The sequence below is a fragment of the Cladophialophora psammophila genome, assembly GCF_000585535.1.
Source record: "Cladophialophora psammophila CBS 110553 chromosome Unknown aczJe-supercont1.3, whole genome shotgun sequence".
In the NCBI taxonomy this organism is placed as follows: domain Eukaryota; kingdom Fungi; phylum Ascomycota; class Eurotiomycetes; order Chaetothyriales; family Herpotrichiellaceae; genus Cladophialophora; species Cladophialophora psammophila.
In genome coordinates, this window is record NW_006912924.1 from 1791286 (window position 1) to 1810508 (window position 19223).

General features: G+C 53.0%; 7 protein-coding genes across 7 annotated transcripts; 6 read left to right on the forward strand and 1 right to left on the reverse strand.

The window, feature by feature from the left end:
• Positions 1 to 1439: 1439 nt before the first annotated feature.
• On the forward strand, positions 1440 to 2987 carry A1O5_02829 (uncharacterized protein; the record flags this gene model as incomplete). Its single annotated transcript, XM_007743443.1, has 1 exon — positions 1440 to 2987. The coding sequence occupies one exon, from the start codon at positions 1440 to 1442 to the stop codon at positions 2985 to 2987; it is 1548 nt and encodes a 515-aa protein (XP_007741633.1).
• Positions 2988 to 3911: 924 nt separating this feature from the next.
• On the forward strand, positions 3912 to 4856 carry A1O5_02830 (Fe/S biogenesis protein NfuA; the record flags this gene model as incomplete). Its single annotated transcript, XM_007743444.1, has 1 exon — positions 3912 to 4856. The coding sequence occupies one exon, from the start codon at positions 3912 to 3914 to the stop codon at positions 4854 to 4856; it is 945 nt and encodes a 314-aa protein (XP_007741634.1).
• Positions 4857 to 7873: 3017 nt separating this feature from the next.
• Positions 7874 to 10514, forward strand: A1O5_02831 (uncharacterized protein; the record flags this gene model as incomplete). The annotated part of the gene is made up of 2 exons (XM_007743445.1): positions 7874 to 9897; positions 9947 to 10514. The coding sequence occupies 2 exons, from the start codon at positions 7874 to 7876 to the stop codon at positions 10512 to 10514; spliced, it is 2592 nt and encodes an 863-aa protein (XP_007741635.1).
• Positions 10515 to 11585: 1071 nt separating this feature from the next.
• On the forward strand, positions 11586 to 12402 carry A1O5_02832 (uncharacterized protein; the record flags this gene model as incomplete). The annotated part of the gene is made up of 2 exons (XM_007743446.1): positions 11586 to 12285; positions 12377 to 12402. 2 exons carry the CDS (start codon positions 11586 to 11588, stop codon positions 12400 to 12402), a joined length of 726 nt encoding a protein of 241 aa, XP_007741636.1.
• A 320-nt stretch (positions 12403 to 12722) lies between these two features.
• A1O5_02833 (60S ribosomal protein L15) lies at positions 12723 to 13645 on the forward strand (the record flags this gene model as incomplete). Its single annotated transcript, XM_007743447.1, has 4 exons — positions 12723 to 12809; positions 12975 to 13131; positions 13200 to 13426; positions 13505 to 13645. The coding sequence occupies 4 exons, from the start codon at positions 12723 to 12725 to the stop codon at positions 13643 to 13645; spliced, it is 612 nt and encodes a 203-aa protein (XP_007741637.1).
• Positions 13646 to 14455: 810 nt separating this feature from the next.
• Positions 14456 to 14764, forward strand: A1O5_02834 (dimethylaniline monooxygenase (N-oxide forming); the record flags this gene model as incomplete). The annotated part of the gene is made up of 1 exon (XM_007743448.1): positions 14456 to 14764. The coding sequence occupies one exon, from the start codon at positions 14456 to 14458 to the stop codon at positions 14762 to 14764; it is 309 nt and encodes a 102-aa protein (XP_007741638.1).
• A 1546-nt stretch (positions 14765 to 16310) lies between these two features.
• Positions 16311 to 18044, reverse strand: A1O5_02835 (uncharacterized protein; the record flags this gene model as incomplete). Its single annotated transcript, XM_007743449.1, has 1 exon — positions 16311 to 18044. One exon carries the CDS (start codon positions 18042 to 18044, stop codon positions 16311 to 16313), a length of 1734 nt encoding a protein of 577 aa, XP_007741639.1.
• Positions 18045 to 19223: the final 1179 nt, after the last annotated feature.

Consider the following 19223-nt stretch of genomic DNA (forward strand, 5'->3'; position numbering starts at 1 on the left):
TGCTCGAGTTGGAAATTCACCCTGCTCCCATCATGTGTGTAAAAAGTACTCGGTACTGGGCTCGCAGGGTACCTCTGTAGCTGTATTTCCGACTGCATGTCGTCACAGTGAGAGAAGCGCGAGAGTACTCCCGTGCTGTGAGTAAGACTGGGTAGTCTCTACCCAGTACCACACTACGCACACTATCACTCTCAACTTATTTCACTTCACTTTCACTTCATTTTCACCTCCCTCTGCCAACACTTCACTTACCCACTATACCCTTTCCTCGTCTTTCTCGTATATGCACACATACATCATCACCTTCGCCCTCCCCTTCCACAACCTCCCTAGGCAGGTATGTAAGTACGATTATTCACCTCGCTGCTAAAAGGCTTCTTTCGACCTTGCAGCAGCTAGTGAGCCCGACACAACAGTCTATCCTGGTCAGGGGCCACCCAAGGCCATTCGAACTTGCAATCCCTTCCAAGCCCTTCCCACAAACCACTCCACTCTCCCCTCTCCACTTTCCCCAACACCCCTTTACCGTTGGTCCACTAACCCTTAGTCTTTGGCAGCTGCTTTTTGACACTCACGCTTTTTCTCTTTGTGTTTCCAATCCCCTGACGAAGCTATTAATTGAAGAGATGGCTATGGAATCATGACTCTGTTGAAGGCACTCTTTGCAAGCCTCGTCCCAATCTCATAAGAGGGCGCCTAGGTAAGGAGGTAATGTGATACCTCTGCGGTTGGCTGACTGGCGGGGGGTTTTCCCTTCCACCATTGACCGACGATGTCCGGCAGTTTTACGAAGAACCTTTTGCGATCTCGGGACGGTAGAGCGAGCGTTCTGGATTTTCTGTGCCCCTCTTCGTCTTGGTCCATGTCACTCTGAATACTACCGAGCACCCCAATGCTACATACCTATAGTACTGGATACCACCCAGCACGACTAAGTCATCTCTGTCGACACTTCTCTACTCGTACTCTCCTCAGTCGAGTGTGAATCATGTCTCTTTGCCGCCCCGCCAACGAGTCTATCACCAATTTTCAAGCCACCCGCTTCCTGTTTTAGACGGGAGCCTCAGCTCCTCCGTCATCTACGGCGCCCGCCATGCCCTTTTTGGTGTTATACTCTTACTATGTAGGAACTCTCTCCTTTCCAGCCGTGGGTGGCACCGAGTGATCGAGCTGGAATGAGATTTGGTCATCGCTTTTGGTCGAGCCTCGCTTCACACATTTTGCCGTCCCCCCTTTCGCTTAACTTCGCTCCAGCTCAAAAAGGTGGGTGAGAAAAACGTGGCATTCGGGTGCGCCAACCTCCTTTCAAGTTTCAACACGTCAAGCACATTTCAACATAAAGTGATGGCGACCGTTTCTGTCTCCAGGTGTCACCTACTGTGCGCGCGTTGAGTCCGACGTCTTTCCAAATTTTCATATACCCACACTCAAACTTGGCAATGTCATCCTTGTACTCTGGTGACCATGGGGAAGGAGGCAAGACCAGAGCGAGCACCAAATCTATCGGTCACGCCATGCAGCGGACGCGGGAATGGATGGCAACCTCCCAGACTAGATCTAGCGGTTTGACGGCATCGACTTCGTCACATTCGCCCTTTAGCAGCAAGACCGATGATTTGGATCTTGACTCACTATTCAAACGTCTGGACAAGTATACCGCTGAAATGAAGGAAGTAGAGAAGCGTCTCAAGCGAGCGAGGAGCGTTTCTGAGAAATCCGAAGGAATCAACATCAAGCGTTTCTCCTTTGAGAACAATGATTCTTTGGAAGAGGGGCCTTTGCCGACATTCAAGTCGCCGACCGAGTCATCCTCTTCCAATGAGCTAACCCAAGCACAAATGGCCAGCGACGCGGCCAGCGACACGACTTCTCCAGAACAGGCGCTGCCCACTCCTATTGCCGAAGCCAACCCCCAGACCGCTTCAAGCACTAAGAACCCGCCACCTGAACCGGACCAATTGCGACAGGACTCCCCAGCGCCAGTGTTTGGGAATTGGAAACAATGGGCAGAGGAACAATTCTTGCCAACAAAACTAGTCAAGGACCGTTCGAGCAGCAGATACTCAAACAAAGTAAAATCATACTCCAAATCTTCGCGCCAGAGATATCTCTGGAAGAGACAGTCACCGTCACCCCCGTCGAGAGGGAGCCATCACGCATCAAATTCCGAAAAGGGCCAGGTCTTGGATCAGATGCCCGAAGATCGAAGAGAAGACCACCAAGAGCGTCACCAATACGACTTCTCTGAAGGCGACGAACCTGGTCCATCCTTCCCAACATCTTGGATCTTGCCGCCCAGAACTTCAAGCAGGAAAGAAGCCAGTAAGGAGATGATGCAAGAAGAAGCAATTACGCCTCCCAGGCCAACACCTCGCAGGCGGACGACAACAAGCGATGGCCGGCCTTCGATAAGGAATGGTGGATTTTGGTCCGACCAAACTGCTGAACTGTTCGCTCAAGGAGAGGTACCGCCTGTTCCTGCGTTATCCCAATCTAACTCAAATGCGACATTAAAATCGAATCCCCCTCTGACACCTTTGACACTGAGCGATCCGAGAGAAGACCAATTACGCCGAGAGATGGAAAGTTTTGCCATCCGGGACGGACCAGAGACACTCGAACACAGGTACAAGAAGCGAAGGCCTCCCGTGTTGAATTTGTTCGACTCGGATGACGAGAAAGAAGACCAGCAGTCGGTCTCCACAACACTGGAACCGGACAACTTGAGTTTGCTGGAAACGAGCGACGATCGCGGCGCTAGACCTCGAACGCGGCGGCGTAAGAGTATTTTCAGCATCTTCCAGCGGAGGTCGCCGGTTGAAAAGCTGATTGACATGTATTTCGATGACGAGCCAGAGGAGAGGCCGGCCCTCCAAAGAGGGTCAACTCGGTCAAGAAAAGGATCTCCTGTCCAGGAGAAGATGCCGAAAAGCCCAGCAATGCCACCGCTGCCACAAACCCTCCATGGAAAGCAGACATCGCTCTAGGCAGCGAGACTGGCACGATTTGAATCTTTCTCTACCTTTCCCGTACCCAACTCCGCCACTAACTCTGCAAAAGCCATCATGCCTGAGGGTTCAGCCGTATCCGAATCTAGCTGCCGTTCCAGAAGTCGCATAGCACGACCAATACGTTTCTGTGGAGTGTCTTGGGACTTCTGCCCTCGCGAACTAGAGAATGTGGACTGGTCCCTTCCCTGATCGTCTGCGATAGTGATTTCAAAGATGAATTTGAGCTTGTCACGTAAGCTTGGATATTGTTGAAAGAGTTTTTGCAATCTTGGATCGTCCATCAAAAGGTCGCCGAGAGGAATGTCCTCCACTGGAGCCGCCTCTTCTTTCGGGGGCCCAGCGCTCGGGCTTGAAAGATCACTCGCGGTCACGAGCTGGTCACATTGGCTCTTGTGTGTCTTGAAACACGGCAAGGAACAGCTGTTTCAAGCAATGATTAATACCAACAGATGTAATTTTATGCATGAAGTATCGCACCTTGCAGCCCTACATGACGGACAATGATACTTGGAGGTCCGATTTTGACATACGCTGCAAGGCTTCAATGATGACATGGGGCACGCGAAATCTAGTTGCAATCTGATATCGACGGGATAGTTGACCAACTGGAGACAATTAATGCCGGTTTGAAGGGCCAGATACATATTTTGCTCGATTCTGACTGTCGTATAAGTGGCGAGTGGGTGGGTGATGATTGGTCGTGAAAGCTGACTAATTCAGGCTACGCCACGTGACACAGCCTCCCTGTTGCGTCATTCGAAGTTTTCGCTTGGCGCGCTTTTGGAAAGTTCGCTCTTCTGGAACTTGAACTTGGAAACTGCCAACAACACCACAGCATCCTGTATACAAGTCCTGGCTATTTCTGTACCCGAATTTGGACATCTTATTCACAGCTACACAATGCACAACCTTATGCCGTCTCGGTCATTGCGCGCTCTGGCCAGTTTGAGCTCAAAGCAGCCATTGAGGCAAGCCTCTCGGGCGGCTTGCACCCGCCACGTCCACCAATCCGTCCGCATCCCCCCCATTACCTCGTCGCAGTCTCGTCGCCGGCCCATTCTACGGCCGGGACAGCAAAGCACAACCTCGATACCCTCCGCAAGCCGTTCAATCTATATCCAGACACAGCCAACGCCCAATGCGTCGGCGTTGAAGTTTCTCCCCAACCACCCTGTCCTGCCCGAAGGCTTCCCATCCACGTTTCTGGAATACAACTCGCCCCGGTCGACACTGGCTGCTCCGCACCCGTCGCCCCTCGCGGCAAGGCTCCTCGACGTCGACGGCGTTTCATCGGTCTTCTACGGCCCTGATTTCATTACAGTCACCAAAGCAGAGGATGTCAACTGGACGCACATCAAGCCCGAGATCTTCGCGTTGATTACTGAGGCCATAACATCGGGCGAAGCACTTGTGAATACAGTGGAAAAGTCTACGTCTGCGGAAGAAGGACAAGGAGGCCTCGGCGAGGACTCTCTGGCTCCCAACGACGAGGATGACGAGGTGGTGGCCATGATCAAAGAGTTGCTGGAGACGCGCATTCGACCAGCGATCCAAGAAGACGGCGGAGACATTGAGTTTCGCGGCTTTGAGAATGGGATGGTGAATTTGAAACTGCGGGGAGCGTGCCGAACATGCGACTCCAGCACAGTTACGTTGAAGAATGGTATCGAGTCGATGCTGATGCATTACATTGAGGAGGTCAAGGGCGTAAACCAGGTGCTGGACGAAGAGGAAGAGATTGCCATGAAGGAGTTTGCCAGGTTCGAGGAGAAATTGCGACAACCCAAGGGACCGGATGCGGCTCCATCAACCGTGGGTAAAGGCAGTCTCGATTTTGTCGAATGAGATTTGGTGGGTTGAGGATCGGCACTGGTCTTTTTTGGATGTTTGTGTCGACCAATCAACTGGCATCTCCTCGGGGACTGATTGACTGAATGAGTTTTGGTTTCTGTCGATTTTCGAGCAGACGGGGCCCCATTCCAAGATCGCAGGGTGATCCCAGAGGCAACCTCTTCGACCAATGGTTCAATGGTGGTAAGCACGCCGTCACTTGTCAGCATCGAGTTGACGGAAGGCCACGGCCGGCACCGGGGGGCCATCAACGATTTCCGAAGTAATACTTGTGCTTGTAGTGAGGGATCGAGATACAGTAGCTGGGCAGGGCGGAGGCGAGGCATGTCAGGTGGACAGGGCTGTCCGCAATGGTTGCGGCATATATTCGCCATCCGCAGGTGGCGCCATGAATGACGAGGAGGAGACGGGCATCAAGGGTGGTCATGAGAACGCAGCGAGAAGTACGGTACATGGAGTGGTATGTACGAAAGCAGCATAGATCAGGGCGCACATGTTCGTGCATACCATAGTCATAACAGACTCTGGTCTTCCCCGCAAAATGCTGAATTGTATTCCGGTAGCTTGATGCAAGTCAATACCAGGACGAGGTAGAGTGCTGATGGATGGCCTTGTGGCACGATGGCTGTGTGGGAGACATCTGGAGACATCTCGATCCTCGTGCCCGTGGCTGCCCGTGCCCGCCAGTGCCAGCGGCCACCGACTACCGTCTTTCCAGTGTGGTGCCAGGCCTCAACGGCTGGCAACCAGTGCTTGGATGCTGTTACCCAGTACACAACCCTTGTTCCCTGGGCTAAGACAGCCACTGGCCACGGCTATCCGGGGGCTTGTCAGGGCCATCCTCCCGCATCCCTGGTTGGCGGTTCGGTGGGGGTTCCATTGTTCTTGGTTTCTTGGTTTCCGTCACGTCTTCACACCTTTCTGCACACCCTCTTCCATCACCATTCACCATCCTTTGACCCTCTTGATCTTGCCCATCTTGCCATCATCCCTCGGTCGCCTGCTCTCACCCCTCCTTGTCTCCTCTTCTGCCTCCTTCTCCTCTCTTCTCAACAACTAACAAGTACCCAGTAGGGAGGAGAGGTCACCCTCTGGGCCCACCCCCGCTTTGCCCAAAACTCAAAGGCTGGTTCTGGCTTCTGGCTGCTCGTCGAGTCCTCCCCGCCTCCCAACCTTGTGGAACTCGACTTGCCTATTCCGTGTTTGCTGGTTCATGGCGTGATGATGTCCATCTTGTCCATACCAGTACACGCACCATGATCAAGGGCCCAAGCCACAAGGTTCACCGCGTGGTTTGAGGGGGCCTGGTGCCCATGTTGGCACACTAGCCCCCTCTCCAGCTAACCGTGACTAACAGAACCGCTCCAAGCACAGGCTGGTGAGCCTACCCGTACCTAGTGAGCAGCTAGAACGCCCTGTTCGGGTCGAGAGCCAACGCCTTCATCCATCCTGTGTTTCTTCTGTGGTTTTTTTTTTTTTTTTTGCTTTTTTGCTTTTCGGCTTTTCGTAACAATCATCCTCCATCGTTGCCCTTGTCGCCGTCGCCGTCGCTCTTCGTATCACCTGCTGGGCGCTTGTTTGTTTGCTACACCCTGTCCTCCTACCCAGTACACTGCAACACTCTGCTCCCTACCCCTCGCCATCTACCGAGTAAAAAGCATCTGGTCGCAATTTGATCCATTGATCATCGCCCAGTCGAGTCTAGAGTCTAGACAGCGAGGGCCAGCCCCAGGGTCGCCGAACCTCTTCTCCCCCCCCGCCCGCTTAGACCATCACCATCAGCACTTCCCGCCTTTTGCCTCTCTTCATTCCCTTCCCTTTCAACTACTACTCTTTGGACTCCTCGCTCCTCGGACCTCGCACCTTGCAGCCCTCCAACGAGCAAGACGGAGAAACATTGTGGTCGCGTGAGAAACTAAGCGAAAAGCCTGTTGATCATAATCCGGGGAAGGCGGCACATCAGTCTTTTCTTAGCTGTGAACCCCGTCCTTGTTCTTGTTCTTGTCCCTCACCCTTGCCCTTGCCCTCCGTCTGTCTCTTGTCTGTTCTCAGACCCGCCATCTCTTGCGCCCTCCATCTCTCTCGGATTGCTCCGCCTGCTGTTCGTAGTAAGTGAAAGGACCCATTCAACATTTACCACCCTCCCTTAACAACACCATCACCCGTCATCCATCACCACCACCATCAACCCACTTCATCTCTTCCCACCCGGCCAGGCACACACCCTGTTGCTCTCTTTTCATTTTTCCCATCCCCATCAATCACTTTCTGCCGTCTGGTGACAAATATCCTGCCCTTCTCTGTCCTTGACAGCTCTGCCACAAACCTCAGACAGTCACCTGACTCTTCCAGCCACTTGCCGGGGGCGCGGGCCGATAGGTGTTGTGGTTGTTAAGGGCCAAATCCCGAACTATTCGCCGACAGCGACGTCCTGCTTTGTCGACCACGCCACCAAATCCCCTTTACGGTATTCAACAGCCGTTGCGCAAACCAACCCGAAACCACTCGCTCTCCGTCTATACTCTCTTCCGGCTTGTCCCAGCAGGTCCCACAGTCTTCCAAGACGGAGTGTTGGTCCGGCGGCGCGGGCGCGCCCCTACTCAACTCATCGCCATACTCCGATATGTCAAGTCAGATCGCCAACATCTCCATGTCTCTTCTATAGCAATAAGGTGAGTCGGAGCTTTCAGCCTTCATCATCATCCATCATCATCCATCATCAGGTTCGCTTTGAAATGGTCGTGTCGGTGTGTTGCCGTGAGTCCTGTGGACTTGCATTTGGATCGTCGTGGGTGAGAAGCTCGAGGCCTCTGAGGTTCTTCCTCCTCCCCCTCATCTCGCTTCCCCTATCACAAGCTAGAACTTTTGCTTTTTTTCCGTCAATATTCCCCCGAGCCTGATTCCAAACGTTCTAATTCTCAAAGTCTTTGAACCCGACAGTTTGAGCTGACTCCCAGGTGAGAGAACAGCGTCAACCCATGTCTCATCTGGCGTTGCCACCCTCACCCATCATGACCAACACACCCACCAAATCGGGTCTGACGACTCGCGCGCCTATGCCGGCATTCGGAACCTTTGGCACGCATCAAGCATCTGCATCGCTCTTACTCCAGAAATCAAATCCGGGCTTGGGCAGATCGACCCCCGATTCTGAGGCTCTGGCTTCCTCAGACGACGAGCCTGACCACGCAAAGGCTGCCGCTAGTGGCAACGTCAAGCCCAATAGAAACGTGCGAAGGACCTCATGGCTCAACGACGTCTCGTCGGCCAATGCGAATCGCAAACCCTCCATCACTGGTCCCTATAGTCCGTCCACGTCGCATCCGGGAACCCCTGGTGCAGAGCCGTCGCCCTGGGGGAATGCCAATAACGCTGCAGGTTCCGCAGCATGGCCCAACCCCACGACATCGTATCCTTGGCCCACCATCTGGAGTCAGGATGGTCGCAAAGACCCACCGGCCCGACTCCAGGAGGTCCTGCACACGAATGGTGACGGCGGCATCCCATTCTCGATTCCTCTGCAGCCGACCCCCAAGACTTACCGCTCACAGTCATACTCTGTGGGCCAACTCGACACGACCAGTGCTCCGCCGGCTAATCCGATATCAACTTCGATTGAAGCCACGCGCAGCAGGCTCGGCAATCAATATCAATTGCAGAGACGAACGTCCAGGACAAGCGGACTGGGCGTGTTGGAGTCCGGTGGGCTTGGCCGCTTGCGAGAGGTAGAAGATGACGAAGAAGATCAGCAAGGCCATGCCACTCCCGATGCTATTAGTGCTGAACAGGCGCGAATGATCGAGAGGCTGGAAAAGGAGAACGCTCAGCTTCGGCATGCTGCTCAAAGCCGAGAGAGGGCTTTCCCAGCGACGACCGCCACCACGGCCCCGGTCCAGCCTCCTGGATTTCGAAACACGAGACTTCGAACCGCTGTACCCGAAGAAGCCGAAACCGCGATCGATGATAGAGAAGACCTCACCGGATTTCCTGGTCGTGACAACAACGCCCGTCGCATGAGTGAACAAGCGCTCGGAGTCGCCGAAAGACAGTCGCTGTCGCCCATCGAAAATCGTACCTTTGACGGAATCAAGAAGGCACACTGGCAGACTTCCCTTGGATTCGGTCCCATTCCAGAAGCGCCCCAGAGTCGTCGACATTCGTTCGCTGATGTGCCAACCCGCCACGGATCCTTCAGCTCGAACGGTGAGCACACGCTGCAAATGTTGCTTTTACAATTCCCCGGGGCTAATTGGTTAGGTCGCGAAGACGATGCGACGGCGTATGAAAGCGGATCCCAGGCACTATCCCAAGGAGATGATCGTAAGTTGGCCCTGGCCCTAGCTCTAGCCCTGATGAATCCGAACGAGGATCAGATGAATAATACGTACTTACGTGATCGCCACTTTGCAGCTGCGTACTTCAACACCACCGAGTCCACTCGACGTGCTGCGGACGCCCGAGTCCACCAGCACCACCGCGATCCCCAACTTTACGGACAGCATCTCGGTGTTGGACCGTACCTCGAGCCCGCCGCACAGCCGCTCTTCATCGTCAACTTCAAATGTTGTCGCTCGGATGTCTTCTACATCCAAGAGGGAACCGGCCTCCATGTCAATGTCGGTGACCTTGTCATTGTTGAGGCAGATCGAGGCACTGATCTTGGCACCGTTCAACATACAAATGTAACTTGGGAAGACGCTCGACGGTATAAAGAATATTATGCCGAGGAACATTATAAATGGTTGATGATGTTCTCCTTGCAAAGTCGAAACGGTGGACCCAACGTCGTCAATCCCAACGGCATCCCCGGTAGACATGGCAGCGCAGTGGGAGGAATGGGCCCCCAAGGTCATCATGGTCCTCACGACTCTGGCCCCGATCTCAAGCCAAAGATGATCAAGCGTTTGGCCCAGAACCACGAAATTCAAGCACTGAAGGACAAAGAAGGCAATGAGGCTAAAGCCAAGCGGGTCTGTCAGCAAAAAGTTCTCGAGCACCGATTGAATATGGAGATTCTTGATGCCGAGTTTCAGATGTACGTCTCAAACCGGAATGTGCTGTAACGTATCACTAACACCATCTAGGGACAGCAAGAAGCTCACATTTTACTACTTTGCTGACAACTACATCAATTTCAATCATCTGGTCACCGACCTCTTCAAGATCTACAAGACTCGGATCTGGATGTCTGCCATCAATCCTGCGTCTTTCCAGACTCCCACCGCTTCGCTTGGCATCCAGCCTGTCTATAGCACAGCTCCCGGTGACGAGCGCCATCGGAGACGGCAGCAACAGGCACAGCAACCCCATAACCTCGGTCACCAGGCCGTTACCACGCCGTTCGGAGACACGTTCGACGCAGATCGAAACTTCAACCACCAGAATCAGGGAATGCGCAATGCTTTCTATAATCAATTCCAGGACGTTGGGGCTGGACCTCAACAAATGCAACCGGGGGTATCACCGTTTGCTCCGAACATGCAAGGCCAAATGGATCCGTTCATGTCCTTTTACGGTCAACCGTTTCCCACCCTCAATCCTAATGCCCCTAATTTCGCCAGCAGCCGGCCGGACTTTAGAGGAAGAGCACCAAACCAACCCGGTGATGTCAACTGGATGGGACGATTCCAAGGTCTCTCGCTCGGTTCTTAAGTCAGGATATGGTACCTAATATACAGGCAACGGACGACGACACTTCTCCAGAAACTTATTTCGGACGACTTCTTGCATATGATGACCGGATGACAACACGTAGAAGTGGTGTTCAGCAAGATGAGGTTCAAGGCATTCACGGAAGGCAACTAGACCTGCGCTTTGGGGGGCGGGATGGCTGAAAGATAAGACTAGCTGATGAACGGGCTTCGGTGCTGGGATGCACTTTACACTCGAATTTGTTGAATTGTGGCTCAAGATTTTTTGACATCAAAAATGTTGGTTAGGCTGGATTGGACAAAAGACCTTTGAAAAATCAGATTGTTTATGGATTGCTGGATACAGAAAGATGAAATAATATCGACGCGAGAAAAATGCCCTACATGGTGTTGGAACTTGTGGGGGCAGAACTCGAGATTGACCTGGGTGCAAAGTGCACTGGATATCGAGCTCCGAGGAATGTCCAAACTGCGGGCTGGCTTGTGTACTATAGCAACACCAGAGTGCTTTGGACACCGATGACAACTTGATGGAGCCGATAACCATTGCTCAGTGAAATTCCTGACACAGCCAGACGATGAGAGGGCGCTGTTCTGCACTGCAATTGCCTTGGTTTTTTTTTTTTTGCCCCTGCCTCTGCACCGAAGTTTGACTTCACTTCACCTCTCTGTCACTTCTACCACCACATCAACCTCCTCACTCCGTGTTTTCGTTGTGTCGAACTCCGACGCTCACCACACTCCTGCTAGAGGAGGCGGATATGCCGAGCACCTCAGCAAAGCCAGGTATTTTAAAATTCATTCTCGATTCTTCGAGGTCAAGCAGGTGGCCCCTAACGCTGAGCAGCCAAGTCAGCTGCACATTCAAGTTCACGGCGAAGCAGCACCAAGTCTCCGTACAAAACAGCCAAGTTCGAGGATGAGATGGTTCTGTCGTCGGATATATCGTCGCCGGTGGAAGCAACCGGAGAATGTGGTGACAACGGCGCAGAAGATCTACCGTAAGTGACTGGTGATGGCAATCGACTTGGCTGGGTGCCAATGACCCAGGGCTAGTTTCAACCAAGAGAGGATGGACAAATTATGGGAAAAGCTCAATAAAGCTGACCCATGGCCGCGCCAGTTTGGAAATGTAATCAAAGACAAGCAATCCTTCATCAGCCAGAAGTTGAAGGAAATTAAAGAGAAGAAGTTGACTTCAAGCTCCATTCGTTGCGTGCCATCGGCTAACAGTCTCAGCACCTTGTACAAGCAATCGTTCGATGCAGAGATTGCACCGCTTCTCAGCTCCGCTCTCGGAAGTTTCGCGAGTGGTGAGCCCACGGATTCTACTTCTTTCTCACTGCCAATTCACGTTCAATTTCTGGGAGCGGAAGGGCAGACGTACTGCGATGCCATGGTCCAGCTCATGAAGCAGTCAGGCGCACTTATATTTGCATACGACGAGCTGGCAGGTCGACCATCGCATACATCACGTCTGCAGGAGATTTGGGCATCCTTTGAGAAGGACAAGGGAGTTAGCGTGGCCACTATCGAGGCCGGCAAAAAGGTCGCAAGCATGGAAATCGAGAGACTTCTGGCCGACAGGTTCCAAGAAGTCAGGGACCTGCAAAGCCTGACAGGCGAGGAGGAACAAAAGGGAAGATTACTTCTGTCACATGGAACGGACAAGCAAGAGGCGGCTTCGAAGCAGACACTGGGATGGGGAAATGTCGCCAGGGACACGGAAATGGCGATTGAGAGACTCTGTTTTGCGGGACAAGCACAGGCCAGTGAGCGCTGATGCTGATGCTGATGCTGATGCTGATACTGCGTGTTGCAACCGCGAGGTGAGAGGACATGCTATTCCTATGTACGTACCAGGGTTGCTTGTATCGTGTACGCAGTAGTTGTAGGGAGGAGTATCGAGTACCCAGCTCGCCTGTACCATCCTTGCCATGTACTTGTAGATGAGAAGCGGCCGAGGCACTAATGCCGACGGGCCGACTCGCCGAATGAGTTTGATTAGCTAACACCAATGCCAAGATTGCAACTTTGCCAAGCCTGCGCACGAACTTGGCCGTCGAAAATTGAGAGCCGATCTAGTCCTCAATTCTCAATCCCAAGACATTTTCTTTTTCCACCACGACCATCTCCTGCGAGGCGTGACAGTCAAGGTAAATGAACTTGCCCGTAGAAAGCTGCGTCGATAGCTGACCATTCTTCACAGATGGGTGCCCTCAAATACGTCGAAGAGCTTCAGAAGAAGAAGCAGTCCGATGTCCTTCGATTCCTTCTCCGAGTCCGCTGCTGGGAGGTAAGATGCTCCCTGAGATGACGATGGAAGCGACAAGAGGAGATGTTGTTGGAAACACACATGCACACCCTCTTCGGTCTTCACCACATTGTGGCACATTTCTCTTCTGGAGTTGTGTCTTGCTATACACTCGTTGAACATGTTAGCTGAGAGTGCATAATATAGCTCCGACAATTGAACGTCATCCACCGCGCCTCTCGTCCTTCTCGACCTGACAAGGCCCGTCGCTTGGGCTACAAGGCCAAGCAAGGCTATGTCATCTACCGAATTCGTGTGCGTCGCGGTGGTCGCAAGCGACCTGTGCCGAAGGGTGCTACCTATGGTGAGAACAAGGCCGTCCCGAATGCAGCCACCAGTCCATGTATCAAATCCTGACGCTGTAATGTGCAGGCAAACCCACCAACCAGGGTGTGAATCAACTCAAGTACCAACGTTCCCTCCGCTCCACCGCCGAAGAACGGGTTGGTCGCCGCTGCGCCAACCTACGGGTCCTCAACTCCTACTGGATCAACCAGGACTCTACCTACAAGTACTACGAAGTCATTCTTGTTGACCCCAACCACAAGGCTATTCGCCGTGATGCGCGGATCAACTGGATTGTGAATCCTGTCCACAAGGTAAGTATCTACATCTGCTCTTGCAAAGGATCAGGGCACCTACCAAGGGATATTGTGTTGCTAACTGATTTTGATTAGCACCGAGAATCCCGTGGTCTCACCGCTACGGGCAAGAAGTCTCGTGGCTTGGGCAAGGGGCACGGGTACACCAAGACCACCTCTGGACGGAGAAAGACTTGGAAGAGACACAACACCCTCTCGCTCTGGAGATATCGCTGAGCGACAGGCACTCGAGGTCTTTAATACGATGCTTCTAGTGTGCATGGCAATCGTACGCAGCGTGGATGATCATGGCACGATTTTGCGAACATTGCATATGCTTACGGATGATGGTCATAGGTCTCGGGATCGTGCTGACTTGGTCTGGCCTTGAAGGAGATAGCCACAAGACTTCAAAGGCCATGGCCTAGACTGCGATCTGAGAATACAGGAACGAGCTTGCAGAGGGGGATTTCGCAAAAGTGATTCGTTTTGTGTCGGGGCCTGGCAGGGAGAAGCTTCTCGAGAAATCTCATTCGCATGCATCATGGATGGATGCGAACGGGTCCTTTCAAATGAGCGAATGAAAGGATACAAGAACAAATTTTTCTTGCGAACAGAAAGCCTCCTCTTCAATATGAACCCCTTGTCGAGCTGTGACGGTGAAAACCCACAAACTTTTTCGCAAAAGTTCCATGCCCGCAATCACTCTTTCTTTTTCCCCGCAGAAATATTTTGACTTGCCGCTTGACTTTCCGTCCCTCTGTGTTTTGATGACTCTCACATTCCGTCCCATCTCCCGCCCTCTCGCGATAAAGGGATCTCTGGCGGAACAGATCGCTCGGGTCTCTTGATTCCTTATTGCGACTCAACTCAATTGAATTCGTTGTACCCCGTACAGGGCCGACTTCTGCGGGGCTCGACTGGCCAAGGCCTCCAAGGAAGGAAACGACTCCAACGACACTTTCTGTCCGGCTTCAACTACCTCAGAACTCACCCCCCTTTGCCTTGCCACCCTTCAACCGGCGAGTCGATCACTTGAACCACACGATGCCGTCTACCACGACAACCGCCGCGGCGGCCGCAACGACCCTCGATCTCACCGGCTGCGGAGCCTCCTCTTCGGCCAAGGCCGCCGAAGACCTCGACATCTACGACGAAATCGAGATCGAAGACATGACCTACGACGCAACACTGCAAATCTACCACTACCCATGTCCCTGTGGCGACCGGTTCGAAATCTCGATCGATAGTCTGAGAGAAGGGGAGGACATCGCTGTCTGTCCTAGTTGCAGTTTGATGGTGCGGGTGATTTTTGACCTGGAGGATTTGGAGGGCGCGGAGAAGGAGGAGAATTGACGGATTGACTTGTTGTGGAAAGAAGAACAATGACTCGAGAAGACAGTTCGGCTGGGTGGATGGTCATGCGATATGAGAGATGTTGGAGGTGTTGTGGTTTGCCGTGGCGGCCACCCACCGTGCGCTCATTGATGAGCACCCTCCATGTCAAGGTGGCTCTCTCGCTGGAAGCACAGGCGAGACATCTCACCAAGTTATCCTCGCAGCACTGAGGCCCGCGGATACGAAGACGACTACGGCTCCGTGATCTCAACACACATGAGCCGGGAGACTTGCCATGCTGAAAGCACTTCCTTCCAAGAGCCTTTTTAGCAACACTGCTTGTGTGGATGGCCCATCGCATACTGCACGAGGAGATGTGCTCTCGAAATTTTGGGGATTAGCCCAGGCTGGAGTTATTCACACCGACGCCTGTTCTGAGACTACAAGAAAACATCGCCGTCGAATGCAGTCGCGAATTCTCGCCGCCTCTGCGTCCGCCTAGTTTGGACTAACTAACCAGGTCGGCAACGCCTTCCAGTGTGTTAGAAAGCGGATCTCGGACTGTTGGATTGGAAGATAATGCCGCAGAGTGTTGAAAAGTATCAGACCAGAGCGCCGAATTCAGCGGCGGCTTCTACATACCCGTCATTCGCTTGGTGGGAAACACTACATCAGGCTGGGGGCCGGCCCGGGGGGGGAGACATTCACCCAGGCATCGGCCAAACCACGCAGACTTGCTCCACAATCAAAGCAGCTAGCTCTCTGAACTGCTTCTTCGTCGTTCTGATCTTGGTCCTGGTTTAACTCCACGTCTTGGGAGGATAACACGGCCGGATCAAAGGCCCGCAACGGCATCTATTCCCCCCCAGAATCAGGAACAAGGAGGTTCCTCAAGCTGCACCACACATCATACCACATACACACACGTTTACCGCGTTCCACACAGGGCGTTCCCTGATCAACCAGCGGAGCGGAGATAGAACAGAAGCGTGGATAACGAAGCTAAGCTAGGCTCAGGCCAACTCACGCCCCATCCATTATTCCAGGAGATACGGACTATCGTGAATGATGATTATACTCGACCTCTATATGGTTTTGGTTTCAAGACTTGTCGTTCTTTGCTAACGGGCTTGCTGGTGCAGAGCATGCATCACTCTGCATGGCATGGCATGTATGGCAGCAAATACGGAGTAATTACGTGTTGTCGCCGTGCATGTCTAGATGGATTTGTCACTGATCACTGAGGCACCGATCGTCGATGATTGATTATTGCAATATCTGATCATCGATACCATCCACCTCGAGCGTTTCGGGCCCTCACCTCAGGTTGAAATCTCGTTTGTTTCGTGTACATTTGATACATCCGCATAGATTCCGGATATATTTCACTTCCTCTATCGGTTTTCTGTTGATGTATGTGACCGACCGACCGACCGCCCACTGCGCCCAGCCCTTTCCCCTCTAGCCAAACGAACAATTGACGCTTGAGTGGATTCTGTCCCCCCTCTCGCTCTTCTGCAGAAGTCTGCCTCCCCGTCATCTGATTCCGAGCCCGGCACGAGTCTTATTCTGGGGCCTGGCCAGCCATGAACACTTTCTCCGCGACAAGCCGGTACTCAAGCCCCCAGCCCGGGATGGAAGAGGGTTCGGCACCCATTTTGCAGATGCGGATGCTCCGGATCGTGATGTCTCGGGCCCATATGAAAGGGGTTTGAATCTGAGGGGATTGTTCACTTTTGGTGCCCGTTTTATCTGTAGGATTTGGCGATAGCGCTGGATCTAGCGTTTGATTTCCAGTCCTCACGCCCTCGGCAGGTTTGGTTTCGCGAATGGTCGTGCTCATCATGGTGGGCGCTGCTGGTTTGTCCCCCTTGTCATTAATCTCAGCAGGAGTACTTCTTGGTGGTGGTGATGATGATGCTCTTCCTTTTTGATTCCCGTTCGCGTTTGGCCCATGGTTGAACAACCTCAAAATCTCCCTGGCGTCCACATTCCCGCCGTCTCTGGCCTTCTCGTTTCCATTCCTTTCTCTTCCTCCGCGACCTTTTCTGCCCCCCTTTCTGCCCTTCACATAGATTAGATTGGCGACCGTGGCATGCAGAACCAAGGGCCTAGTCTCCGTGACGAGGCCCGCTTCCCGGAAAACGTCGCGGACCAGGTTCCCAAACCTGTGCAGGCGAGCCGTGGGATCGTGAGGGTGCGCAAAGAAGACGCGGGCTGAGCGAGACGAGGGGAAGGTGCCAAGGGAGGATAGAGATATGGATATGGGTTGTAGAGGGTCTGGCTCTCCGAAATCTTGTGTCAACATCGAAGGTGCAGAGACCGCTGGTGGCGAGACTTCTCGAGTTAGGGACTTGAGTGATTGAAGGAGAGAAGACGGGACTGCTCCGACCTCTCTTGCTGTCTCTCGCAGCTTCCCGCTCCCTTCTGACGCGTGGTTCGATGTAGGTGCTGACAGCTGTGGATTGTCGGCCCCTTGCAGGTGCTCCGAATCGGCCTGTTCTTCGACAGTGGAAAGACTTCCGCCATCGCGACGGGCACCACTATATTGATTTTGATTTCCTTCTGTGGCCGATGGGCTTTTTGCCTTTTCCTGCTCCATTGGCGGCATTATGTTCTCTGCAGCTAAAAGGAAACTTCCAGACTCCCCTTCCCGCTTAGATTGCGTCTCGTCCCTAGCTTGCGTCACTTCGTTGGAGTCCCCGCCTATTCCATCTTTTGGTGTTTTCTTAGTCCTTCTCCCTCGCCCAGACTTGTGCGCCTCGTTCCCCTCTCCAGATTCCGCTCGCCTCAGTAGTTCCACGTAGTCAATTTCCTGCAATAACGCCACCGCCTTCTCCAAATCCTCCGCGTCCGGAAGATGCATTGTCCCTAGGGTTAAATGGAACGTCCCTGGCGGACGATGCGCCGATTCTGGGATGACTCTCACTGCTTGATCCACATCCCGACCCCCTATTTCGCTGTTGGATTGGTCGGGTGCTGCGGGCTCAGCATTGGCTTCTCCTCCCCGAGCACCGACCTCCGATGTCACATGCCGGTCTGCAGGAGGCAAAGGCATGGTGAGTGATCTAAAGTATGCCAGGGATTTAGAGAGCTGTGCCACTGATTCATCACTGACTAACGGGAAGCAGACAAAGTGCGTGGGCTGCTTGTTGTGTCGAGGTTTTATCCGTTGCTTTTCCAACGGCTTTTTACTCGGCGCTACTCGTGCTTGCAGCGTCGATGATGGTTGGGTTGGTTGAGGTCCCAGTTGTGCTTGCCCGGATGGGGGAGTTGCTGGCGGTTGCACAGAAGTCATGATGGTGGCAATTGTTGATGGTACAGTCGACGTCGAAGATCCAAGTCGACCAAAGTCTGCTATGGCTTGACGGTGCAATGTCCGAAGAAGAAAGTCGGTGCGCATTGATAATGCAGACAATCAGGCGAAGATTCCGTCATCAAAGGGGCACTTCTTGCCACTCGCACCATACCGGCTCAATCGAGTTCTTGGGTTCTGGTTATATCGCGGAGACTGAGAAAGAGGAGGTGCTTCCCTGCCCAAAACATTCAGAGCTGGCATTCGGAACGACGGACTAATTCATGATGGATGACAGATGGTTCAGGCCGACAGGCAGCCAGGCAAGGAATGACATTTCGCACTGATGAGATGAGAAAGGACCAATACGGCTAAGCTTGTGTTTTAGGTAATTGTTTATGCTTAATTGGGCATAGTCCACAGACACTACAGCCTCGTCAGCCTCGTCAGCCTTGGCTGCCCTCAAGTTATGTAGGCGAGTCCGCTCGGCCTCCTTTCTTCCCGCCCATGTGGCTCGACCGGCGACAGTGTGTGCCAACGGCTGTCTATTACCGAATCATCAGAGCATCTTCTGATGGCAAACTCTTCTGCCTCCCTCAGATTCCCTTGGCATTGTCATCCGGCTCTTTGGTGTGGTTTGATCGCGTTCCTCAAACGCCAAAAGGACAGTCCAACCAGGCTAGAAGCCCGGATCCCTATTGCAACCATGCCGCCTACCCTTGACAACCAGCCGGCAGAAAGGCGGTGTCAGTCGGGGAAAAGACCAGCGTTGATGTCCTAACCTTCTTGATAGGTGGTGTATTGGATAATTGGAGAAAGAAGATCCGCGTTTACTGAAGACAAAAAAAAAAAACACCCTTGAAAACCCTGACCTGCAGGCAACGAAAACATTCCTTACCTTGGATAATTGGATCTACAAGGCCACTTGCCACCGACTTCAGACTGGGCGAGGTTTGAGAGAGATTTTGAATCGCCCAAAAGCTTACCTGCCCTGGAGAGTACTTCACCTTGGCCGGTCTTCTGGTCCATCCAATGGACACCTCGAATTCTCCGCTCCCTGTTGTCGCAGCGATCTTGCGATATTCATTTCGACGCCCTGTCCCATAGACATGCTGTCGCGGATGGTGGCGGAAAAGATCATGTTCTGTCTCTAGGGAAGCAAAGACGAAGGTTGGCTGCCTG